At 40.3% G+C, this 21994-nt stretch overlaps 1 protein-coding gene across 7 annotated transcripts in view; it reads right to left on the bottom strand.

Moving 5' to 3' along the window:
* NTF3 (neurotrophin 3) overlaps nucleotides 1–16411 on the bottom strand; it is a 132315-nt gene extending 115904 nt beyond the window's left edge. For 3 of the 7 annotated variants that reach the window (XM_007503638.2, XM_007503640.3, XM_056799272.1), the window contains exon 1: nucleotides 14005–14143. Coding sequence is in view for 3 of the 7 variants with exons in the window: in XM_007503641.3 (XP_007503703.2) it covers nucleotides 16258–16404 (147 nt within the window). In the remaining 4 variants the exon portion in view is untranslated. Of the gene's footprint in view, nucleotides 1–8185; nucleotides 13964–14004; nucleotides 14758–16195 lie in introns of those variants that run through there. The other 4 variants (XM_007503641.3, XM_007503634.3, XM_007503633.3 and 1 more) reach the window with 4 other exon arrangements.
* Nucleotides 16412–21994: the final 5583 nt, after the last annotated feature.

Below are 21994 nucleotides of genomic sequence, written 5' to 3' on the forward strand. Positions count from 1 at the left end.
ATTCATATAATTATTCTCTCTCCTCAATTTTCAATTTCTTATTTGCTGGATCATTTCCTGCTACTTATAAACAGTCTAGCTCTACTTTATAAAAAAAAAATTAACCTTTTGTTTGATCCTGCCATTCCCTTAAATTCTCATCCCCTTTCTCTTCTCTCTTCCAATCAAACTCCTAGAAAAAAAAAAGCTATTACCTCCACTTTCTAATCCTCTTGGAATTTGGCTTCCATCCTCATCACTCAAAACTAATTTCTTCAAGGTCAAATATTTCTTTATTACTGAATCCAGTGGTTTTGTAATGATCTTTTTTGATCTCTCTGTTTAAGGTGACACTACTGACAGTCCCTTCCTTCCAAATACTTGGTTTTCATATACTGCTCTGTCATGGATCTCTTCCTACCTATCAGATAGGACAGTTCTCTCAGTATTCATTGCAGGACACCAAGTATGTTCTACAATCTATATGTATCCCAGAATTATGAACTGGATCCTCTTCTCTTCTTTGTCTTTTAACTCCTATTTTCTATCATTCTTCCAGTCAAATTTGTATCCTAGGAGTCTCCCCCTTCCCCAACTCTTGACTCTCACTTATTCCCATATCAAATCAACTGCTAAGTTGTACTCAGTCAACTTCCTCAACATCTCTGACACCTATTTCCTTCTCTCCACCCCCAACATAACCGTCCTAGTTCAGGGTCTCATCACTTCTTGCCTGAGCTATTGAACTATTACAACAAACTCCAGTGGTCCATACTTGAATCCAGTCACTTCCCTCTTCCCAAAACAAAGAGAAGGAAAAAAAAAATATATATATATATATATATATACATATACCAGGTATTCCTTGATTCCTCCAACTGTCATTGTCTCCAAATCATTTTGTATTTGTTTTCTTGGTATTCTGTATTTGCTTATTTGTAAGCATGTTATAACCCATGTAAGTTCTATGGAGGAAGAAACTATCTTACCTTTGCATTTTTACCCTCAATGTACAGCACACAGTAGGAAGGCATTATTATTTGATTATGACGGGGTATATACAATGGTGAAATTGCTAGTAAGAACAAGACATGGAAATTCTGGTCAGAGAACTGAGAAAAGGATACTGATATATTTGGCAGCATACTCACAACCTTTGCTTCATATCACCAACCTGCTTGAACCATTTGAGATCACTGACAATACTATAATTTCATATAGATGTTATGGATATACAAGTTCATTTTCCCTTTAAACCCAAAGCAATAGATCTTTACTTCTCAGGTAAGTCTCTGAACACTCTTTAATGAAAATACATTTCTGTTAACCCGAAACATCCTTGGCTTCATATTTATATAATTGATTACCTGCCTCTCTAGTCCAACATAACTATTCATAGGCATCTTTGATCTGATCAGATATTTCAATATATTCATAAAGCTTTTGCCTTTTTATCCAATATTATGGTTATCTGCAATAAAGTCACATAACTCAACTTATATCTCCCTCACCCTATAAACACAAATTCCAATTTTTCCTAATCAAGCACACACACAAAGACAATAAATAATTGAACCAAAATTGAATAAAGGAACATTATTCTCCTTGGGCTAAAATACAAAAGGAGAGATTTCCTCAAAATCAAGTGTGTCAGAGAAAAAAAGAAAAGATTCTTGATTTGAAAGAATTTAAATTATTTTTAATTTACCCTGCACAAAGTCCACTGCAGAAAACATCAATGTCACTTATTTTGGAAGTTTAACAGCAGAGGTAAATCAAGTGCACCCAAAATCAGATTAAAATGTAACTAAGAAATGCTTAATAGAATAAAAAGATAATATAACTTAGACAGTGTTAATTTGTGGTTTTCTGAGTCAATATGCCACCCACAGGGATCTCTTTCTATCTGAAATTGACACCACGGATCTAAAGGGAAGTCTTAGACAAACCTGGCAGATGCTCCTGAGAGAGATGCTGGTATTCTTAAGATCATGAGGATTCCTTTCTAGCAATCTTAATGTCAGATAGTGAAAGGGACTGAGAGTGTGGCAAAGTGGTAGAATGAAGGTCATATGAGACAAACAGATTAGATTCCAAGTACCTGCAGCATGAAAAATCCATGAGTGATTTCTCCATTTTAGGTTCATGAATCTTAGTAGCAGAAAAGATCTTAGTAGAGAATCTAACTGATTCTTCTTTTACTCAGATGGTGGCATGAGCTCATCAATTTGAATGTTCCCTCCAGTGAATGGAAACACATCCATGCTCATCCACTCCTTCACGTCCTCCTGAAAACCAGGGAGGGTTACCCATACAACAAAGCTGTCTAATAATAAATAATGAGATGACAAGAGCTAACATTTATATTTGATACTCTCAAAGTCTTAGTGAAGTTTAAAGCAACACCCAGTTTGGGGTTTTAAAGTTTACCACTAATACTTTTGCATATATTTTTGATTCTCCCAACATTCCTAGAAAGATAGTAATTGAACTATATCCTACAGATATGGTAGCTCCTTTTCCCCCCAATTAGAAAACTAAGGCCTAGGAAGGTCTATGCTTGCCTAAGATCACACAGCCACTGAACGGGAAATATGTTTTTCCCTATAGGGAAGAGGTCAGAGGCCTGGTAGAGGGGATAATGGATAAATATGAGCCAAACTGGCAAATTAAATTTAAATAAACTAAGACTAGAGAAAAATCCACAGTGTGCTGCCATGGATGAAGCACTGGAGGTAGATTTTGAGCATGGGCTCAAATCCAGGCTCTCCTACATAACACCTGTGTAACCTCTGATAAATCACTTAACAATTCAGTTCCTCAATCTCCAAAAGTTTTTAGATTTCATAAGTATGCAATTTCATAATTGAAGTCTCTTAGAATGTATCTAATCTAATTCACTTCTTTTATAAATGACAAGCCTCATTTTCAAAAAAGTAAAATGATCTATCTAAGATCACACAGCTAATTTGCTTCCTTTCCAGGGAAAAGACAATATAGTTTGTATTAGCTAGAATGGATTTTAAGAAAATCTAGTACCCTTCCCCACTATAAGAGTGGGGACTTGCTGGGAGACCCATGAACAAGTCATTTTCTACTCAATAAGTACATGAAATACTATATAACCCTATAACCCTAGAGGTGCAAGACTTCAGGAAAGGTACAGTCAGTGGTACCAATCATATTGAGCACATGGTATCAGCCATGGGCTACACAAAGAAATAGAAAGAAGTATTCTGGCTTAGCAATTTCAAACATGAATGTAAGAAATGATCCAGAGACCTTGGGTGAATGTATTTTTATATATTCCAAGGTGGGGGATGGGGACACCGAGCCAGAAATAGGGAGAGGAGGAGGCTAAAAAGCAGGGTAAACTGAAGGCTAAAAATGGAGGCGGTAGCCCTGGCATGAACTCTCAGCTCTGACTTACTATGAGACTGATGGAGCAAATTCAAAGCACAAAGTGTAGTGAATTGAGACAGAACCAGACCCACACCAGATAAATCCTTCCTATATGGCCAACTCTGAAAAGTCATCAATCAGGCTGTATCTCATGTTCTACAGCATTATACTTTTTCAAATCCGGACTGGATTCTGGACCTGTAATTGCACTGACTTAGGGGATCTTCCCTCTACCAGTGCAGATAAGCATATTCTCTGAAACATATAGACTTTTGGAGTTATTTAGAAAGCTGAGAGGTTAAATGCTTTCCCCGAGATCACACAGTCAGTATGTGCTAGAATCAAGACTTGACATAACTCTTCGATCTGAGGCCAGCTCTTTCCAATATACCACAGATTGCACTACTTTACAAAAGACAGGATTACAAATTACATATGGCATTGATGGGGAGGGAAAGTTGGGGACAAAATTAAAGTATGGAAGAAGGAGTAGGGCACAGAAGCCCATGGCCATAAAATTCTGAGCACCTCTACAATTATTGACCTCTTCTAGGCCCAGCATCTTTAGTGTTCCCTGGCCATGTTAGAAGTGTGCAAAAGTCCAGCAGCAATAATTGCATGGATCTTGATCGATCATACCAAGGATTTTCCCTGTACTTTATAAAACTGATTCACAACTATTCCATGTTTTCCTTGCGATAATCATTTGTGGAACCATGTAAGCAGTAGAGATAAGGAAAGCTATTCCTTGGATTCTGGAAGACAGACTGCAAGGTTTCCATACATATACACATATAAATCCTGTGCATTGTCATTTAATGACCTAGGAATGCTGAGTCTTCACACCTCTTATAACTAGCTTAGATCAAAACGAGAAGCCCCACTCCAAATCTCTGGCACTAGGAAAGAACTGTGACTTAAATCAATAACCCATATTGGAGTCACAGGGCAACTTCCCTTGTCAACAGGAGGGGAAAACAAGAAGTACAGAAGAAAGGAAGCTAAGCCAGGTCTGACACATGCCAGCCAGCAGGCAGACTAAGAATATAAACATTTGTCTTGCATGTTAAAAAGGAACGCGCCAATGGAACAGGTTATCCTGACATATAAGGAGCATTGCTCTTCATTTTGAATGACATTCCTTTAACCAAGGAACTTAAGAGCTATGACTACAGCTGGACTTGAGAAACGTGAGTGGAGCAGGATCAGTCACTGGTCTGCTGAGAGAAGCCAATCCATCTACTACCACAAGGCAGGAGGCAGGAAGGACTGGCCTAAGCAGGTGATGCTGGTGCTGAAATGAGAAGACAAGCACAAAAGCAAGACAGTGAGAGCACTACTCACTACCAGAAGGCCAAACCCTTCTCTTCTCAGCTCTGTACACATGCAAACTTTGCAGCCAGAGCCAAAGTTGCAAGCGTTCTTGGCCCAAGATAAATACCACGGCAAATTCTTTTCATGCCTGTCTTCCTTTGATTCAGTCATTCCCCAAAGGTAAGAAATGAGGCCATTCCCAGGTGTGCCAAGAGGTGTGCTGAACAAGACATATTCACGTTTTCTGAGTGGGAGGGTTAGGATAACAGCAGACTCATGAAATGTCTGAGATGGGATGGACCTCAGAGATAAACTAATCTAACACCATTTTGCAGATGAGGTAACTGAGGCTGACTTGCCCAAGATCACACAGCTGGTTAGTAGACAAAGTGGCCCTAGAATGCAAATCTTGAGAATTTCAGACTTATATACATACGTCCTTCTTGGACCATGACCTTTCATGAAGAGGAAACTCGGGCATTAAGAGAAGTCATCTGCAGCCAAGTCAGAATTAGAATCTTCATGTCCCAATCTCTATCTAATGAACTGGAAAGTACAACCAGTTCTTGACCACTGCCTTCAGCCTGCCTAAAGCAAGAGACTATAGTCATATTTACTGGCCTTAAATATGGTTAAAGGAGTCTGGGTTCAAGAAAAAGAGTATTTAGAGATAGTGTTGTAAGGTATCAAAACTCCCAAAAGGTAAGTATGACAACAAGTAACACCAAATTCCTATTCAAAGCCTTTATCTCTTCCTTAGTTGCACTTTGGCTATAAAGAAGCAAACAAAAAGTGTCTAAGGATTTTTCTTGAGAGGAGGATAGGTCATCATTCAATCTCTCTTATTCAGAGATGATAGAGCTCCAAACACCATGAACTTCCTGACAACTTTTAGAAGAAGGTAAACCACCTGATAACCCTTATTCTGCCAAATGGGGAAAAAAACACCTTGATAGAATAAAATGCTTTAAAGATAGAAGGCATATGCACATGGTTCCAGGGGCTTTTTAAATTAAAGAATCACTTGAGATATATACATATACATACACACATATGTAAACATTATGCAAAGTCAGTGGCAATATTTGAAAGGATTTTCCTGTTTGATACTGGTTGTTAAATTCAGTAGGATCCAGTTTTTAAGTTAAAGTCAATCATCTAGCATTTACTAAATCAGTCAGTCAACTAGCATTTATTAAACAACTTCTAAGTGCCAGGCACTAGGGTTTGCAACAAAAGGCAAAAGAGTGTCCCTGCTGGCAAGTAAGCTCACAGTCCAAGGAGGAGACAACATGCAAATCATTAGAAACAACAGACAGGATAAAAGGGAAAATAATCAAGAGGGAAGGGATTAGCATTAAAGGAAACATTTCTTGCAGAAGGTAGGGCTTTCATTTTGCCCTAGAAATAGACCTGGATCCAACTGATCTAGTCTTATACTGGTAACAAACCTCACATACTGGTCCCGACAATCAAAATATTTGCTTACAGCTAGATAGCTCTTGACAGCTTACAAAGCACTTTCTTCACACTCTTGTGAGTTAAGTAGCACAAATATTATTATTCTCCTTTTATGAATGAGAAAACTGAAGCTTATAATCAAAAAGTTAATAAATCTCAAAGCCAATACTTGAACTACTCGGTTCTTTGTCTCTAAGTCCAGTGCTCTGTTCCTTATAACACACTAATTCCCTGACATAACCTCTTTCAATTCCACCAACAAGCAACTTCCCTCAAATCTTATCCATACCCATCTTTTAAGCTTATAGAGGTACCATACAATCAAGATAGTCACAGCAGCATTTGTTTTGGTGGCCAAAAAACAACAAGCTGAAAAATCTGTGCTATAAAAATGTTAATAATTTATTCTTCCATGAGAAGTGAGACATAAGAAACTAAGACAAATATTAAGACTTCTTTGAACTGATTCACAGTGAAGAAAGATCCATGTGATTATATATGAGAAAAATAAAAACAATAAAAGATAGTAAAAAAAATCTATATCAAATATCCATTATCAAAGAGATAAAGATCCAAAAATAAAAATGACCCAAAGAAATTTCTAAATAGATAAGTGGTCAAAGGATATAAACAGTTATCAAAATAAGAATTAAAAACTGTTATCATATGAAAGATTGCTCCAAATTACTACTAATGAAGAGAAATTAAAATCTAAAGAACTCTGAGGTTTTACCTCATAGAAATTTGGCAGAGATGACAAAAGATGGGAAAAAATGTTTAAAAGGATGTTGGGAAGATAGGTATACTAAGGACCTATAAAATGGTCCACCCATGTGGAAATTAATTTGGAATTATACAAAGAAGATTGCTAAAATGTTCATATTCATAAAAGAAAGGCCTCCAATGTACACCAAAATATTTGTAGCAATTTTTTTACATGAGCAAAAAACTAGAAACAAAATAAATGTTCAGCAATTGAAGAATAGTTAAACAAACTGCACTGAATGAATGCCATGGGATATTATTGTTCTATGAGGACAAGTGGGAAAATATATAAACTAATGCCCAAGGAAGTAATCATAACCAGGAAAACAACATAGACAATACTGTGAAATTATAACGACCAAGCTAGGCCTCAAAGAAGAGATGGAAGATGACACCTCCCCCCACTTTCTTACTGAGCTAAAACTGGGGCGGGCAACTATAGCTTTGGAATGTCACATATAATGTCAAACTGGGGGACAATTTTATTGAACTTTTTATGCTTTTATATTCTTTATTATATGGGATGGGGGAAGGTAGGGATTGACAGGTTGGGAAATATAGATGATATAAAAAGAAATGAATTTTAAAAAGCGAATCAAACTGATTAAATGTAAAGTTCAACCTCAGACCCAGAAAACTGCTATTAAAATAAACTTCCTTCCCTCCCCTCAGTAGATAGCAGAGGACTAGAGAAGTAAAACTCAGTATACACTGCTGGGCTTTGTTGTTGTTTTTATCTAAATTTTCCCTCTCTTACAAGAGAGAATTCAACCAAGGGGAAGAAAAGATATACAAAAACTTCTGGGGACTTTACAAGAAAGATATAAAGACAAAAGAGCAATCAAACTGACTTTTCAACTTAAAAAGAAATCAGCTTCAGAAACTTTTCACAAAACTCCCTCCCTCCCCTACTGCACCCCGCGTTTTCCCCTAACTTAGGTGTTTAATTTATAAAACACACATACACAAAATAATTCACCTGAAGCCAGCACCCACTCACACACCTGTCACTAAAACTGAGCCCCCCAAAAAGTCATCTCACTGTACACTCCTTTTTTGTTGTCTTGTATCCACTAACACATAAATGTGCCCCAATTTCCAGTGTGTGCCCATCCCTGCATACAACACATACACAGACCTTATCAGTAGAACTACACATTGCCTTCAGCTTCCCTCCACTGGAAGTTTTGGTCCTACTCCAACAAACTCAATTTTAAATAAAACTAAATCTAAAACTCTAACCGCGGTCATTAGTTCAACTTACCAGATGCCAGAGAAATTGCCTGTCTCATTAATGAGTAAAACAGCAGCTGGTAATGTCTTGGAGCAGGTTGGTGGGTTTTAAAAATCTTGGGAGTTAGCCTGGATCCCCTCTCTCACTTCTAGCCAACATGTGGATTTACGTTCCCTCCAGATCATCAGGCGGGAGGAAGCCCAGCACAGCTCAAGAAAAAGCTGCAGAGAAGTCTGCAGAAAAAAGCAGGCTGCTCAATTACAATTAGCCATCCTGGAAGTAGAGGAGGAGAAGAAGCCAGTTCATTGAATACATATGGGAATGAAAATGCAGAGATGGGAAATGTTATGTAATTAAACTCTGCTGGCCTATCTTGCCCAGGAGGGGGGAAGCAAGACCCATCAGTAGTGACCTCTTCCAATCAATTTAATTGGCCCAACCTCGCCAAGAAAAGCAACAGAATTGGTTTAGTGCCTCCTGGATATAGCTCAGCTCAAGCCTATTTATGGTCATTGAGCACAAGGGTAGGAGACTGCCCCAGGGACCAGCAGTCCTAGGCCCTAATACAGGGTCCAGGACTCCAGTACTTCAACAACAGAAGAGGTACCTACTCTCACTTTATCAGAGATGACTCTGGACAACTCAACACCTGACACCCACAATACTTCTCACCAGTCCAAAACTTGCTTATCAAGCAACCAGACCTTAGGGGAAAACAAAAAGGAATAGCAACTAGGCACAGCTGAATAGGCTCTCATTTAAAACAGGTCTACTACTACAGGCTAGTGACTCATTTCTGTGCTCCCAAAGTCTCTCTCTCTCTCTCTCTTTTTTTTTTTGGCCATTATTGTCTGACTAGTTGGAGGAGGGAAAGTAACTTTCCTCTAAGAAGTTCTTTCCGGTAATGGTCTTTAATTTCCTTCAATACTTCAATGCCTCAGTGATGTCATCAATATGAGTAGTCCCTCCAAAAGTAGAGCTGGAAACTCAGCCATGCCTGAACATTCCATGTGAACCTCATCTCTGTTCGGACATAAAATCTCCACAAAGGCTCTCTCAATGAAATCTGTGCTTCCTCTACAATTCTTGACATGGTGGTGGTAATGTTGAAGCCTATAGACTTTTCCCCTGCATAATCAGTGTATCTTTTCTGGCCATACATCTCTGCGTTAACCTTGCATTTTGCTTCTCTAGTACAATTCTTTGTTTTAAAGCCTATTCATGCCCCCATGTGACTCTGTTGTCTTTTGAGTGAACTTCAACTCTGGCAACTCATAAAACCTTTCTCTGACAACCTCAAAAAAGCTTCCAAGGGTATGGATGCTCAGAACATCTTAAACACTTTACCCCTCACCATGTACTCTTTCATAGGGTAACACTAACCTTCTAGAAGTCAGTCCTCTTAGTTCTGGGTATTTTCTCTATCTGTCCCCCATGCCTCCTCCCTCATATCTACTTCCTGACTTCCCTGGATTCCTATCTTCTTCAGGAAACCCTTCCCAATCCCTCTTAATGCTAAAGTGCCTTCCCTCATTTATTTACTTCCTATTTGTCCTATCTATAGATTGATTCTTGTATATATTTGTTTGCTTACTGTCTCTATCTTTATAAAGTGAACTCCTTGAGAACAGGAATGCCTTTGGTCTCTTTTTTATCTCCAGGGCTTAGCACCATGTCTGGCATGTAGTGGGTGCTTAATAATTGTTTATTGACTTACTGACTAAACTAGGATTGGCTATTTCAATGTATGAAGTCATGAAAAATTTAATAAAAGATCTGCCCAAGGTCACTGAATTAATAGTGGAGATGGAATTGGCAACTAGATTTTACTGTCAATCTGGAGTATACTAAACACATTCAAACATGCCATGAGTTTTTGACGTTACTGTGCTCTTCCATTTTTTTTCACATTCAGTAACAGCCTCTGGTGCCAGAGACACACACAATCATAAAAACATACTTTATCATATCCTTTACCACTGATATATATTTTACCTTTATCATCCCATTCTTCTGATTTCTACTTCATTAGTTATCCTTACCAGCCTCACTACCCACTCTACTTTGGAGACTGAACTTGAGGATCAACAATCTATTTTTCTAAATGCATGTTCTTTCCATTATTATACCCTGTTTCATCTATCAAACACCTCATTTTACACAATGCATTTAAAGCAAAATAAACACAACACCCCTGTTTCCTTTTTATGGGAATTTAGTCCCACTTTATAGCTGCTTGAGTAAAATACTTAGCCCTTTTATATATCTAGCTCTCATTTACTCCTATTTATATCACCCCAATATTTCCACATATATACTTCTGAGCAAACCCCCTTGACCAGCACACACATGCACACATATGCATTGCATTCCATTGATCTCAGATGAACATCTGAGTTCATGTATCTTTGCTTTGCTCTATTCCATCTATTTAGCCTACTCTCTCCTTTTGACTTCCCTCCTCCCCCATACATTAGGACTCCCTTATTCAATTCACTGACACAAAATAGTCCCAAACATCCCAGACCATCTTTATTCAGCCTGGTGCTCAGCCATCTAATTCACTAATGCCTACTACTACCACCCTTGGTCCTTTCACAAAACCGAGGTGCATGTCATCAGAATCTTGAAGCACAGACACAATACTCTGAACAAAGTCAGATATATTCTTCTAGCACACAAATCCAAAGTCAGATATATTCTTCTAGCACCTAAATCCATCTCAAAAAAAAAAGAATTATAAAGTGAAAAGGATCTTCAATATGTCACCTAGCCATCCTTAGGTCCTTGAGCAATCAAATCATTCCCAGACTCAATGCTTCTGGTACTATAAGTTCAGAGCACCTAACACTGTGCTACTCACCTAGCAAGGACTAGGTGAATAATGAATAAATGTTAAAGCTGAAGAATAGTCATTAATGGTGGGGAACTCTCATAAGCATCCATTACACATTATGCATCTTCTCTATAGCAATGATGAGCCCTATTTGATCATTCATATCTTACATATAGATCTCTTCCTATTCCTCCTCCCTAAAGTCCTTCACAAAATGAAGTAGGTAATGTAGATACTAGATAACATTCTTCTCTTATATGTGAGTACCTCATCTTAACCCTTCCTAATACTCATCTCCCTGGAAATATAGCTTCCTTTCCCACATAAGCCCTCCAAGATGACAAGAAGAACTTGTCCTAGTCCACAATTTAATACCCCTCAAATGCCTCAATGCCATTCCTGCCAAATTCTTCAGTGCCCAGACCCCCACACATCATACACATCTTCCATATAAAGTTTACAACCTGCTCTTCCCATAATCTTTCCCCACCCCCTACACACATCCCCTTGATAATCCTCAGGCAAACAACCCTGAACTCAAGTCCACTTTTCTCTCACACACATTCCTCCCACACCACATGCATTCAACATCCCCAGGCAGCCAGACACAAGCTATCCCTTTTCTCCAAATTATCTTTCTCTGCTCTCCCTTTTCTCCCTGAAGAAAAACAATCTTTTCCTTAGCCTAAAGCTATAATCCAGTATACTCTGGCTTTCTTTATTCAGATGTCCATCCTACAAATATTTCCAAAACACAATCTATAAATCAACCAATCAATTAAATAGCATTATTAGTTCCTATGTGCCCGATAGTGTATACCCCTCAGTTTTACATGTATTCTCCCTGTCAATTTAACTCAATTAATTTATACTTTGTACCCCTTGACCCTCCCCACATATCCCATGTATATTGTTTAGACACAAAAACACTCAATTCATTTCCAGATCCTCTAGCTGGGCATACACAAAACTTCAATGCCAACAATCTTAAGTGACATCCCCTAGGAACACTCATTGCTTTCCCCCACATTTTATTTACACATGCCTATATTCCCAGTCCCCTCCTCCCATTGGTCCATGTGTTACAGAACAAGGTAAAAGTTGGATTCTCTCTCCAAACAGCCTTCTTTGTGTTGCAAGTCACAAAAGAATTGCACAGGGTACATGTCTAAGGGTGTTCTGTGGAGGATTCTAAGTGGAGTGGAAGTAAAACTGTTGAAATTTTCCAACTCTGAAGTCAAAAGACAAGTGGACATTCTCTCCCCTGTTATTCTTGCAGGGTAAGAAACAGATCTTTACTGAAAAGCACATGTTCCAACCAGGCAGAACTTAAAAACAACGCCCTCCACCACCACTCCTGAAACCCTTTCTCCTCCTTATCCAGAGACGGGCAGCCCTGCCTTCCTTCCTCCAAAGTCTCTAACCCCAAACCATACTTCCAAAACATGAAGATTTCTCCTGTCTAAAGGTACTTGTGCCATCCAGGTCCCAAGTTCTCTCTCTACCCAGTCGACAACTAGAAGTCCAGGCATCAGAGGTAAAGAGAACAGTCTTCCTTTTCCCTAATTCCCACCATCTGGAATACCCACAGATGCAACAACAAAAAGTCTTTTTTAGTCAACTGCTCCCATCCTCTCAGTCCAAGAAGTACTCCTTAGGTCTCTTTATTTAAAAGGAAAATTATGAAATGGCTCTGCAAAACCATTAGAACCATTTAGCATTTAGCTACTTCTCAGCAAATCAGTCTACTCATACCCCAAATTTAAGGTACACACAACATTCCCTTCCCCCACTTCATCTACTCCATTCTGTGGCTCCTTTTATTTCTCTCCACAGTCCAAAAGTATCTCTCAATTTTTTGGATGGCTTTTGTCAGGAGGGACAATTTATTTTACTCTTCCCTCAACCTCCTTGACCTCTTCAGAGCCTTTGGGTCTGCCAGTGTTTCCACATAGCCCCTGCCTCCAGTTCCTAGAAGGACTTTGAGAACCAGTAAGGGTGATCCTTCTGGATGCCCTGGCCCCAGTACCCTTCTACTCTCCAGAAATCATACTTGATCATAAACCTGGAATGCAGATGTGGGGTTCAAGGAGTTGATAATGTAGAGTGGGTGACACAAAGAGGAATTTCATGAGGGTAGGGAGATTGATATAAAGTCAGGAATAGTGGAATAGTGTGATTGAGAGAGAGAGAGAGAGAGGGAGAGAGTTGAGAGAGAGAGAGAGAGAGAGAGAGAGAGAGAGAGAGAGAGAGAGAGAGAGAGAGAGAGAGAGATTCATTTAAGGTTTGGGGCAAAGGTCACAAAGAAAGGGAGAGAGAGAGAAGGGCTGAGATAGTACAGTGCAGGTACTTAGGATAGGGAAGATCTATCTCTCCAATCTGGGAAATGACTGTACTTGTCAAAGACAGACTTCTCCCCTCCCCCATTCCAAAGAGAGGGGAGGAGGGAGGTGTTATGGGGCCACATGGGGGGAGGGGATTTAGTGGATTGTACATGTGTGTATGTGGGGGGTGGGAGAGCGGCTTCTCCTACTCTGGGATTGGGATTTGCTTTAAAAAAAAAAAAACCTTTTGTTAAACAGGATGCTGCAGAGACTTCTCTGGAGTGAAAGGACAGGGGTGTTTCTGTACTATCCCTTTCCTCCCTTATTATCCCCAGAACCCTTACAATCCAGGTCTCTTAAATCTGATCACTTTCCCAGATTTAGTACCAGTTTTCTTGGGACTCCGGAAGGTAACGAGGCTGTGTGGGAGAGGTAGAGTGATCCCCTTCAGGGCTCCAAATATTGAAACCCAAACTTCCCTCCGAGTGAAGCAAAGAGCTAGAAGAGACTGGAGTTATGGGGGATAGGGGTACGGAGTTGGGGACAGAACCGTCGGCAAACTGCCTAGAGGTAGCAGCTGAGCTCATCTGACAACACTTCACTTTGGAATCTCCCAATCTCTCCCAGAGACTGGACCCTTTTCCTCCACTTTAACCCCCACTTTGCCCACCCTTCTTCCAGTCCCTTACCGTGGCAGGAGTAACCATGGCATCCGTGTGAATGTTTTCAGAGAAGTCGACATGAAGAGAAAAGTGGAAGCGAGCGGGTTCATTCAGTCTCCCCCACCCCGCCGCCGCCGCTACCACAACCACCGACCACCCCCCCCCCCAAAAAAAAAAAAAAGTAGTTGTGCGGGTCTCTCCGGAGGACTGCGCGCGTAGCTACTCGATTTGGGAGAGAGGATCCTTCAACTCTGAGTCCCGAGAACATAATCTGCGCGGTTATAACCAGCCAACCCAGCCAGATGGCTCCGTGCTCAGCGCAGTAACCCTTTAGGTGCCGCCGCGCTGCCTTCCCGCGCTGTCTCACCTCCAGCCCATGCTGAGCTCCTTCGCAGCCCCCCACCAACCCCAGGCGCACCCCGCCCCAGGCTGCCTGAGACTAAGTCGAAAATGGCGCAAGGTGCTTTTGTTTTTCTTTGTTTGCTGGGGGTAGAGTGTTCAGAGAGAGGCGCCTCCTTGTGCCTCTTAGGTTCCTCAAACCCCCCAATTATAAAGAACTCTCTATCCCATTCAGAGACTTGGAAAGAACCGGACCCAATGTTTTGTGTAGTGCTGTGTTGCATTGGTCCTATTGTGCGGATTAAATAGCTTCAACAGGTCTTTTTTGTTGTTGTTGTAGCTGTTGTAGGTATATTCTTCATGGACCTCCCCCCAACTTTTCCTCTATTTTTCTCTGGAGAAATGGTGTTAGCTCACCTCGATTCCTCAGCCTGTTTGGGTCTGATTTTTAAACTCCTCCTCCTAGACCCTTGCAGTTCAGATCTCTCCCCACCTCCTTCCCATAATCCACCCCCTCCCCCACCACTGGCCCTTAACTCAAACTCGCAACACACAAACACAAACACCGTCTCCCCCCACCCCCAGCACACACACATTCACAGATTTGTACAACATACACACATACACACACGGAGCAAACTGTCAACTCTCGCTGACCAGTGCTGTTGGTGCTCAGAAGTCAGTCAAGACAGGTGAAATTAAAAAAAAAAAAAAAGTGGGTGGGAGATCCCAGCAGCAGGGGGAGGGGCGTGCGTGTATATATGTGTGTGTGTGTGTGTGTGTGTGTGTGTGTGTGTGTGTGTGTGTGTGTGTGTGTGTGTGTGTGTGTGTGTGTGGATGGGGGTTGGGTCACTGAATCCAGGACTTCTGCTTTCTTCTTCCCAACTCCGAAGTAGTTTCCCAAGTGGATACTTATCCACCGCTCACTTGAAAGGTTGAGATTGGGGAAGGGAGACGAGAAAGAGGGAGAGGGGGAGGTTGGGGGCGGTGGGGGGATTGTGGGCTAGGAGAAAAACAAAGCCAAAAGAAAACCTCTCCCAGAAGCCAAAAAAGTAGCGACTCACGTCTCCACACGCAGATAAACTCAAAAGAGAAATAGCCTCAGGATTTCTCAGAAAGGGGGTAGGGTGAGGGTGGAAGTGATAGGGGGTGCAATGCGAATTCTTTTTTTAAAAATTCCAAAGATGAATATTGTAGAAAGGAAGGTGATAAGTTTAGCTGCCCTCTTAGCGCTCGCTCTCTCTCTCTCTCTCAATTTACCGAATTTACCGTCTTAAATCATTTTTGCTTTTTCCATTTGCCTTCAAGAGCTCTAGGGGAGAAAAATATAGTAGTATTTGAAGCAACAAAAAGAAATCAAGAGTGCTTTAAGTCAACTTGAAGCACCTATTTGGGAAGTTAGAGGCCCGAAAGTCACTAAGCTGTTGCCTGGTTGGCCCTTCCCCACATTAACAAAGATACGTCTCCCATGTGCCCTACATCTCGCTCCCCTACGGTAGTGATCAGTCCCCTTACCCTACCAGTCTATCTCGTTCCCAAGGTAAACTATAGTGACACTGAGCGGGAAAAATTAAAAAAAAATTTTTTTTAAACATTAAAGTATCCGATCTTGTACTAACTCTGCTACCTCAGAGCTTCAAACCAGGGCTGGGGTCAGACCAGTCCCCGCCTCTACCCCAAGGTGTGGGATCTGGGAAGTATTCAAAAATTAGGAAACCCGCTTAGAGGCGCCGAAGTATGCTAGAGTCAGCCCGAACTAGGTAGCAAAGAGCGGGTAGGGGAAGTCGAAGGGGGCGGGGAACGAGGAAAGCCGGGGAGGCTATAAGAAGTGGAGAGAAATGGGGTTGGGGTGGGGGGCTGCGTACTATATAGATTGTACCTGCCTCGTCATTATCCCGGCTGATGGGGGCTGTCACATCGAAAATGTGGAGAAGCGCTCACCGAGACTGGGGCGTCACCTCCCGCAGCCCCTCCGAGGGGTTGGGTTCTCCTAAGGTGGCTCCCTTCGCGCCAAGGTATCCCCGATTCTAGCGAGGTTTTCTTCCAGCCCAGGTTAGACAGCAGAGGCTTTTCCCCTCCTCCCCCCATCAAGACATGGACTGGGCGTGTACTGTTTGGGTTTGGTTTTCTCCCTCTCTCTGCCCGCCTCCCTCCCTTTTGTCTCCCTCCCCTCTCCTCTCTTCTTCCTCTGCCCCCCAGCCTCCCTTTCCCCCCTCCCGGTGTCAGGATTCTAGTGTCAAGATTCAGATTCTTTGACAGAGGGTCGAACCCTTAAAATCCAGCACCTAAATTCTTCCATTCTTCAGCGGCAGCCTCGTATTACGAAACCCAAACAAAACAAAATAAAACAAAACAAAATAAAATAAAAAGCAAGAAAGCTGGGGTGGGGGCAGAGGGTGGAAAGAAGAGGCTCTCCGACTTCTGCAGTTAAAGGGTTAAAAATGTGTTGGCTGACCAGCGGTGAGCTCCGAAGTCTAAAACTGCCCAGAGGGAGAGGAGAGGAAGGGGGTGAAATTGAATTTGAAAAATCAGAGAAAGAAAAGGAGTCTAAGACCAGCGATTTGTTCTGCAAATGCCTTCAACTGACACCCATTCTCACTATGTCAAGGAGAGGCAAAAACCAAAGAACAGTTTTGCCCTGATTCTCAATTTAGGTTTTGTCTCGAACTGGTGGGTTTTTTGCATGCAATCGGCAAGCCTAGTAATATGATAATCGACACCTTAATCTTGTCAGATATATTGGGGGGGGGGGGGGAGGGAGAACCTGCCTTTCCTCTCTGTAAATGGTGAGGAAGCAAAGATGTGATTCAGCAGTCACCACCACCAGCCCTCCCCCTCCTCACCTCCCATCTTGTAAGAGAACTATGACAAATTCCAAAACGTGAGGGGCTTCCCCACTCACTCCCCTTTCAGAAAGGCTTCTAAAGAATGGCAATGTGATAGCTGAACTGAGGAGACTGAGTGGCAAAGAGCTGGAATGGAGTAAGATATTTTTAAGGGGAGGGGGGTTGAGGGAAGCCATCTACAATCATAGGCAATTTGACACTTTGTAGCAGGTCTTTTGTTCTCCAGTGAAACTTTTGTGTGGAGGCTTCAGTTGTGTCTATCCATCCAAATTGAAGGGGGGAGAAGAGAAATCGAGCAGTTCCAGCTATGTAGCCAGACATAATCCATACTGTTCAAGAGCATACCAGGCCTCCATAAGAAGCACCAGATTTGGAATGAGTCAAAAAACCGAGGTTTAATCTCATTTGCTGATACCAAGAACAAGTCACAACTATTAGAACCTTCAGATTCCTCAAAGGTAAAATTCAAATAATCATGCCATGCCTACCTCACAGCAGCGTTTAGAGAAAACCTATGAGTTATTAATATTTCCTAAACTCTTGCATTTTCTACATGATTGTTTCAAGTCTTCCTTCCACCTTGCTTGAGTGGACACCATACTTGGTGATATACTATCATATTTTAGCATCTTCTTAGTTCACTGTATTTTTTAGGTCATTGACTATCTTTCAAACTTCCTCCTCTTTTTAGCTAAGAGCCAGAAACTTCCTTTGTAAGGGAGGCATCTGAGGCATCAAAGCCCTTTGCATTACAATTCCTATCTTCTCATTGGAAACCCCTTATAACTTCCTCTTTAGAGTAAATTTTAAAAAGGAGAGGTTGTACTTCACCCTCCCTTATCTATTGCAATAGCACCACTCTGTGGTTGAAAGATTGAACAGAAATAAGAATATATGCATATTTTGTGTATGGTACATTTCAAAAATATATTTCTAGTCAGAGTTATTCCAAGCAAAGGGTATTGGGAGTTTGTGTGGAGAAATGAGAGTCTAGATGATAGGCAAACTGCTGTTCCCTTAGTCAGTTGGATTGGAGATTTTACCTTTATTAATGTTTTTACTTTAAGACAATCAACTCCAACTTCTTCCGGACTCCAGGGTATTTGTAGATAGCATCTTTTGCTGATGGAGAATTCTCTGTGATACCTTGGCAGAACTGCTAAGAACTATTATTCCTACCAGGTGCAGAGCTTCCTCTGCCCCAGCCTCCCTCCTGGACAGCTGCTTGGGCTGATGTGATGTTATAGCAAATGTTGTTGTTGTTGTTGTTGTTGTTTTTCCAAGAATGACAACAAAACTTAAAGGCTATTGTATTGAGCCTTGGAATTTAAAATATCAGAAGAAGCTATAGAATGTTATTCATACTTAGTGCATATTCCCAGGGAGACCATCCTTTACGTCACAAAGTTAATTGCAATGTAATATTATCAGCAAAATATCTGCGGTCTCCTAACGACCTCCTCTGATGCCTCACTCTGGCATGGAGGTAACACCAGGTTCTCCAATGCAATGCCAGGGGAGCAAAAGCTCTGGAAGGGCTCCAAGAATAGTCCCAGGGATGAGCTTTATGCCTTTTGTCTCAGAATAGGCCAACCTAATGTGAACATCATCAAGACATCACTAGGTTGATTCAGAATCATAAATCTAAAGGAAACCTCAAAGGTAACGTAGTTCAATCTCTTCACTTTATGAAGTAAGAAATTGAGGCTCATTGAAGGTAAGTGACTTAAGTGGCCAAGGTCACATAGGTAGGATCAGAAGTGAAATTTGAACCCAAGTCTTCTCTGTCTCCCATTGTATCACATTGCTAACTCTCTACAGGTTTATGGATATTTCAGAATGTAATTCATAAAAAGACTGTCCACTAAGGTGTGGGAGGGGTTGTGATCTACCTCAATAAAATGAGAAACCAAATTGATGAAATCACTGACTCTTAGAATATATTTTAAGAGACAGGTTTAAATAAAAAGCTTTGTTCTCATTTCCCTAAGTGGAAACTAGAACTTGGAAAGATATGGGGAAGAAGTGTTTATATAACACCTACTATGAGTCAGGCACTGTGCTAAATGCCTTTTAAAAAATATCTCATTTTACCCTTATAATTACTCTGGGAGGTAGTGCTATTATTATTCCATTTTGCAGCTGAGGAAACTGAGGATAAGAGACTTGCCTGCATTAAAGTGTTCTATCTGCTGTGCTACCAGCTGCCTTTAATTTTCCATGGTTATTTAGCAGATTAGAACCATTCCTAAAATTTTTTGCTTCTTAGATAAACCTCTCTGCAGACATCATTATTCTCTAGTTACAGTTATATGATGTTCTCTGTTTCAAGGAACCAGGTCTTCTTTTTATTTTTTTTAAATTTAGAATATTTTTCCATGGTTACATAATTCATGATTGCCCCCCCCCCCCTTAATCTTTCCTTCCCCCTCCCAAAGCTGACAAGCAGTTTCCCTGGGTTATACATGTATCATTGTTCAAAACCTATTTCCATGTTATTCATATTTGCAATGGAGTGATCTTTTAATGCCAAAACCCCAATCATATCCCCATCAAACCATGTCGATCCCTTGTTTTTCTTCAGCATTTCTCCTCCCACAGTTCTTTCTTTGGATGTGGATAGCATTTTTTCTCATAAATTCCTCTGGATTGTCCTGGGTCACTACATTGCTGTTAGTAAAAAAGTCTATTACATTAGATTGTGCCATAATGTATTCTTCTCTATGTACAATGCTCTCCTAGGAACCAGGTCTTCTCCTCCAAACCCCTCTTTATTATAAATGAGGATACTGTGTCCTAAGGAGATTAAATTATCTGCCCAAGAAAATGCAACAAGGTAATGTTAGAGCCAGGACCAAGACCTAAGTGTTCTGGATTCTAGTTCTGAACCCTTTTTGTATTATTACAAAGCTCTCTCTCTGAACTAGTGAAACCTGTTATTTATGTAAGCTTTAAGGTTTATAGAGTGCTTTACCTACATTATTAAATTTAATTATCACAATAACCCTATGAGGTAGGGTCTATAAATTACAGCCATTTTATAGATGAGGAAACTGAGGCTGAAAGGCTTGACTGACCAAAGAGTTAGTGTGTAAGATCCAAATTTACATCTATTCTGGCTACTGATCCAGTAATCTTTCCATTTCAGGGCTTAGACAAACCATTCCAGCAAGTATTGATATTGGCATGTTTAAAGACTCATGTCAATACAAATTAGACTCTTCAGAAAAAATCAACAAGAAGTTAGACATTATGTAATAATAACAACATATTTACAAAGCATTTTAAAAAAAACCTTTACTTTCTGTCTCAGAAGGACAAGGGCTAGGCCAATAGGCTTAAGAAACTCATCCAGGGTAGTACAGCTAGGAAGTAATGGAAGTCAAATTTGAACCCAGGTCCTCCTGACTTCTGACATGACACTCTATTCACTGAATCACCTAGTTGTCCCTGCAAATCATTTTAAGTTTACAAAGCACTTCCCTCACTAGGGAGATAGAGGGTTCAGGTATTTCCTTTCCCTTTTTTCTGAGGAAGAGGCCAAGATTCAGCAAGATTAAATAATTTTTCCAAAGTCAATTCCTAGCTAGTGATTGTTGGAACCTGAGTTCAGCACTATGTTTTTCCTGACTCCAGTTTGCTTGCTTACTCCCCTCTTCCATGCTGCCTCTTAGATTTTTATAAACAAAAAAGGCTTTATAATAATACCTTCACCATTCCCTAGCATCTAGGAAGGCAGCACTTGATCTTAAGAGTAGAGATACCACAATGAAATCTTACAGCTTTTAATTGAAATGCCTAATGTGTTCTTCATTCTTTATTATCTCCGATATGCACTTTAAATTGAATAACTGAACTAGTGATAATGAAGACACTTCCTGAAATATCATTCACATTTGCAGAGGACAAGTTTACTTGATTCACTACAGAATTTGGAATCCTTAGAGATGAATTTGAGATTGAATTCTGAGCTTCAGTTTCCACATCTCTAAAATAGTTAAGACTTTTATTATTGATTTCACAGGACTATTATGAGACAGTACTATAGAACTGCTATTGTTATTAGTGTCCGTTTTAAAAATAACATCATGGATTTAGAGCTAAAATATTATCTTGGGGATCATATGCTTCTTTTATTGAGTAGGAAACAGCTCCAGAAAAGTACAATGACTCAGCCAAGGTTACATATAGAGTAACTAACAAAGCCAGATTTTGAACTCAGGTCCTCTGACTTCAAGTACCTACTTTGTGCTACACTCCTTATTTCAGTAAGAGAATTCATAATAATGACAACAGTACAAAATACAGTGTGAACATTTCTATTTCTATGACACAGGTGGATATAGAAATCATAATAAAGTCTCATGTTTCCCCAGTCATGGCAAGAATTCCTAACCACCCTATAAATTAACTCCATGCTACACCAAACCCCACTCATAAAAAAAATGACATTAAGGTTTCCATGGTAACTAATGCATTTCCAAAGGGAATAGGCCCCAGAAGACAAAGAAGACAGGCAAAAGGGTGGGGGTGGGAAAATTGAAGAAAAAGGTAGAGTACATTAAACTCCTGTGAAATAAACAAAATATGTTATGGGGAAGAACCTATAAATATTTTATTACCTCAGTTTGACATAGGCACACTCACCAATTTTGTCTTGGGGCAATTGCAAATATATATGTGTGTATATATGTATATATACTATGTGTATATATTTATTCATTCATTCATTCATTCATTCATTTTTTTTTTTAACAAACTCAAACTGCTAATATGAATGAGTTCCGTTTTGGCTTTCTACCTCAACTTCCATTCATTTCTCCATTTCTCTA

Source organism: Monodelphis domestica, chromosome 5 (genome assembly GCF_027887165.1).
Source record: "Monodelphis domestica isolate mMonDom1 chromosome 5, mMonDom1.pri, whole genome shotgun sequence".
Classification (NCBI taxonomy): Eukaryota; Metazoa; Chordata; class Mammalia; order Didelphimorphia; family Didelphidae; genus Monodelphis; species Monodelphis domestica.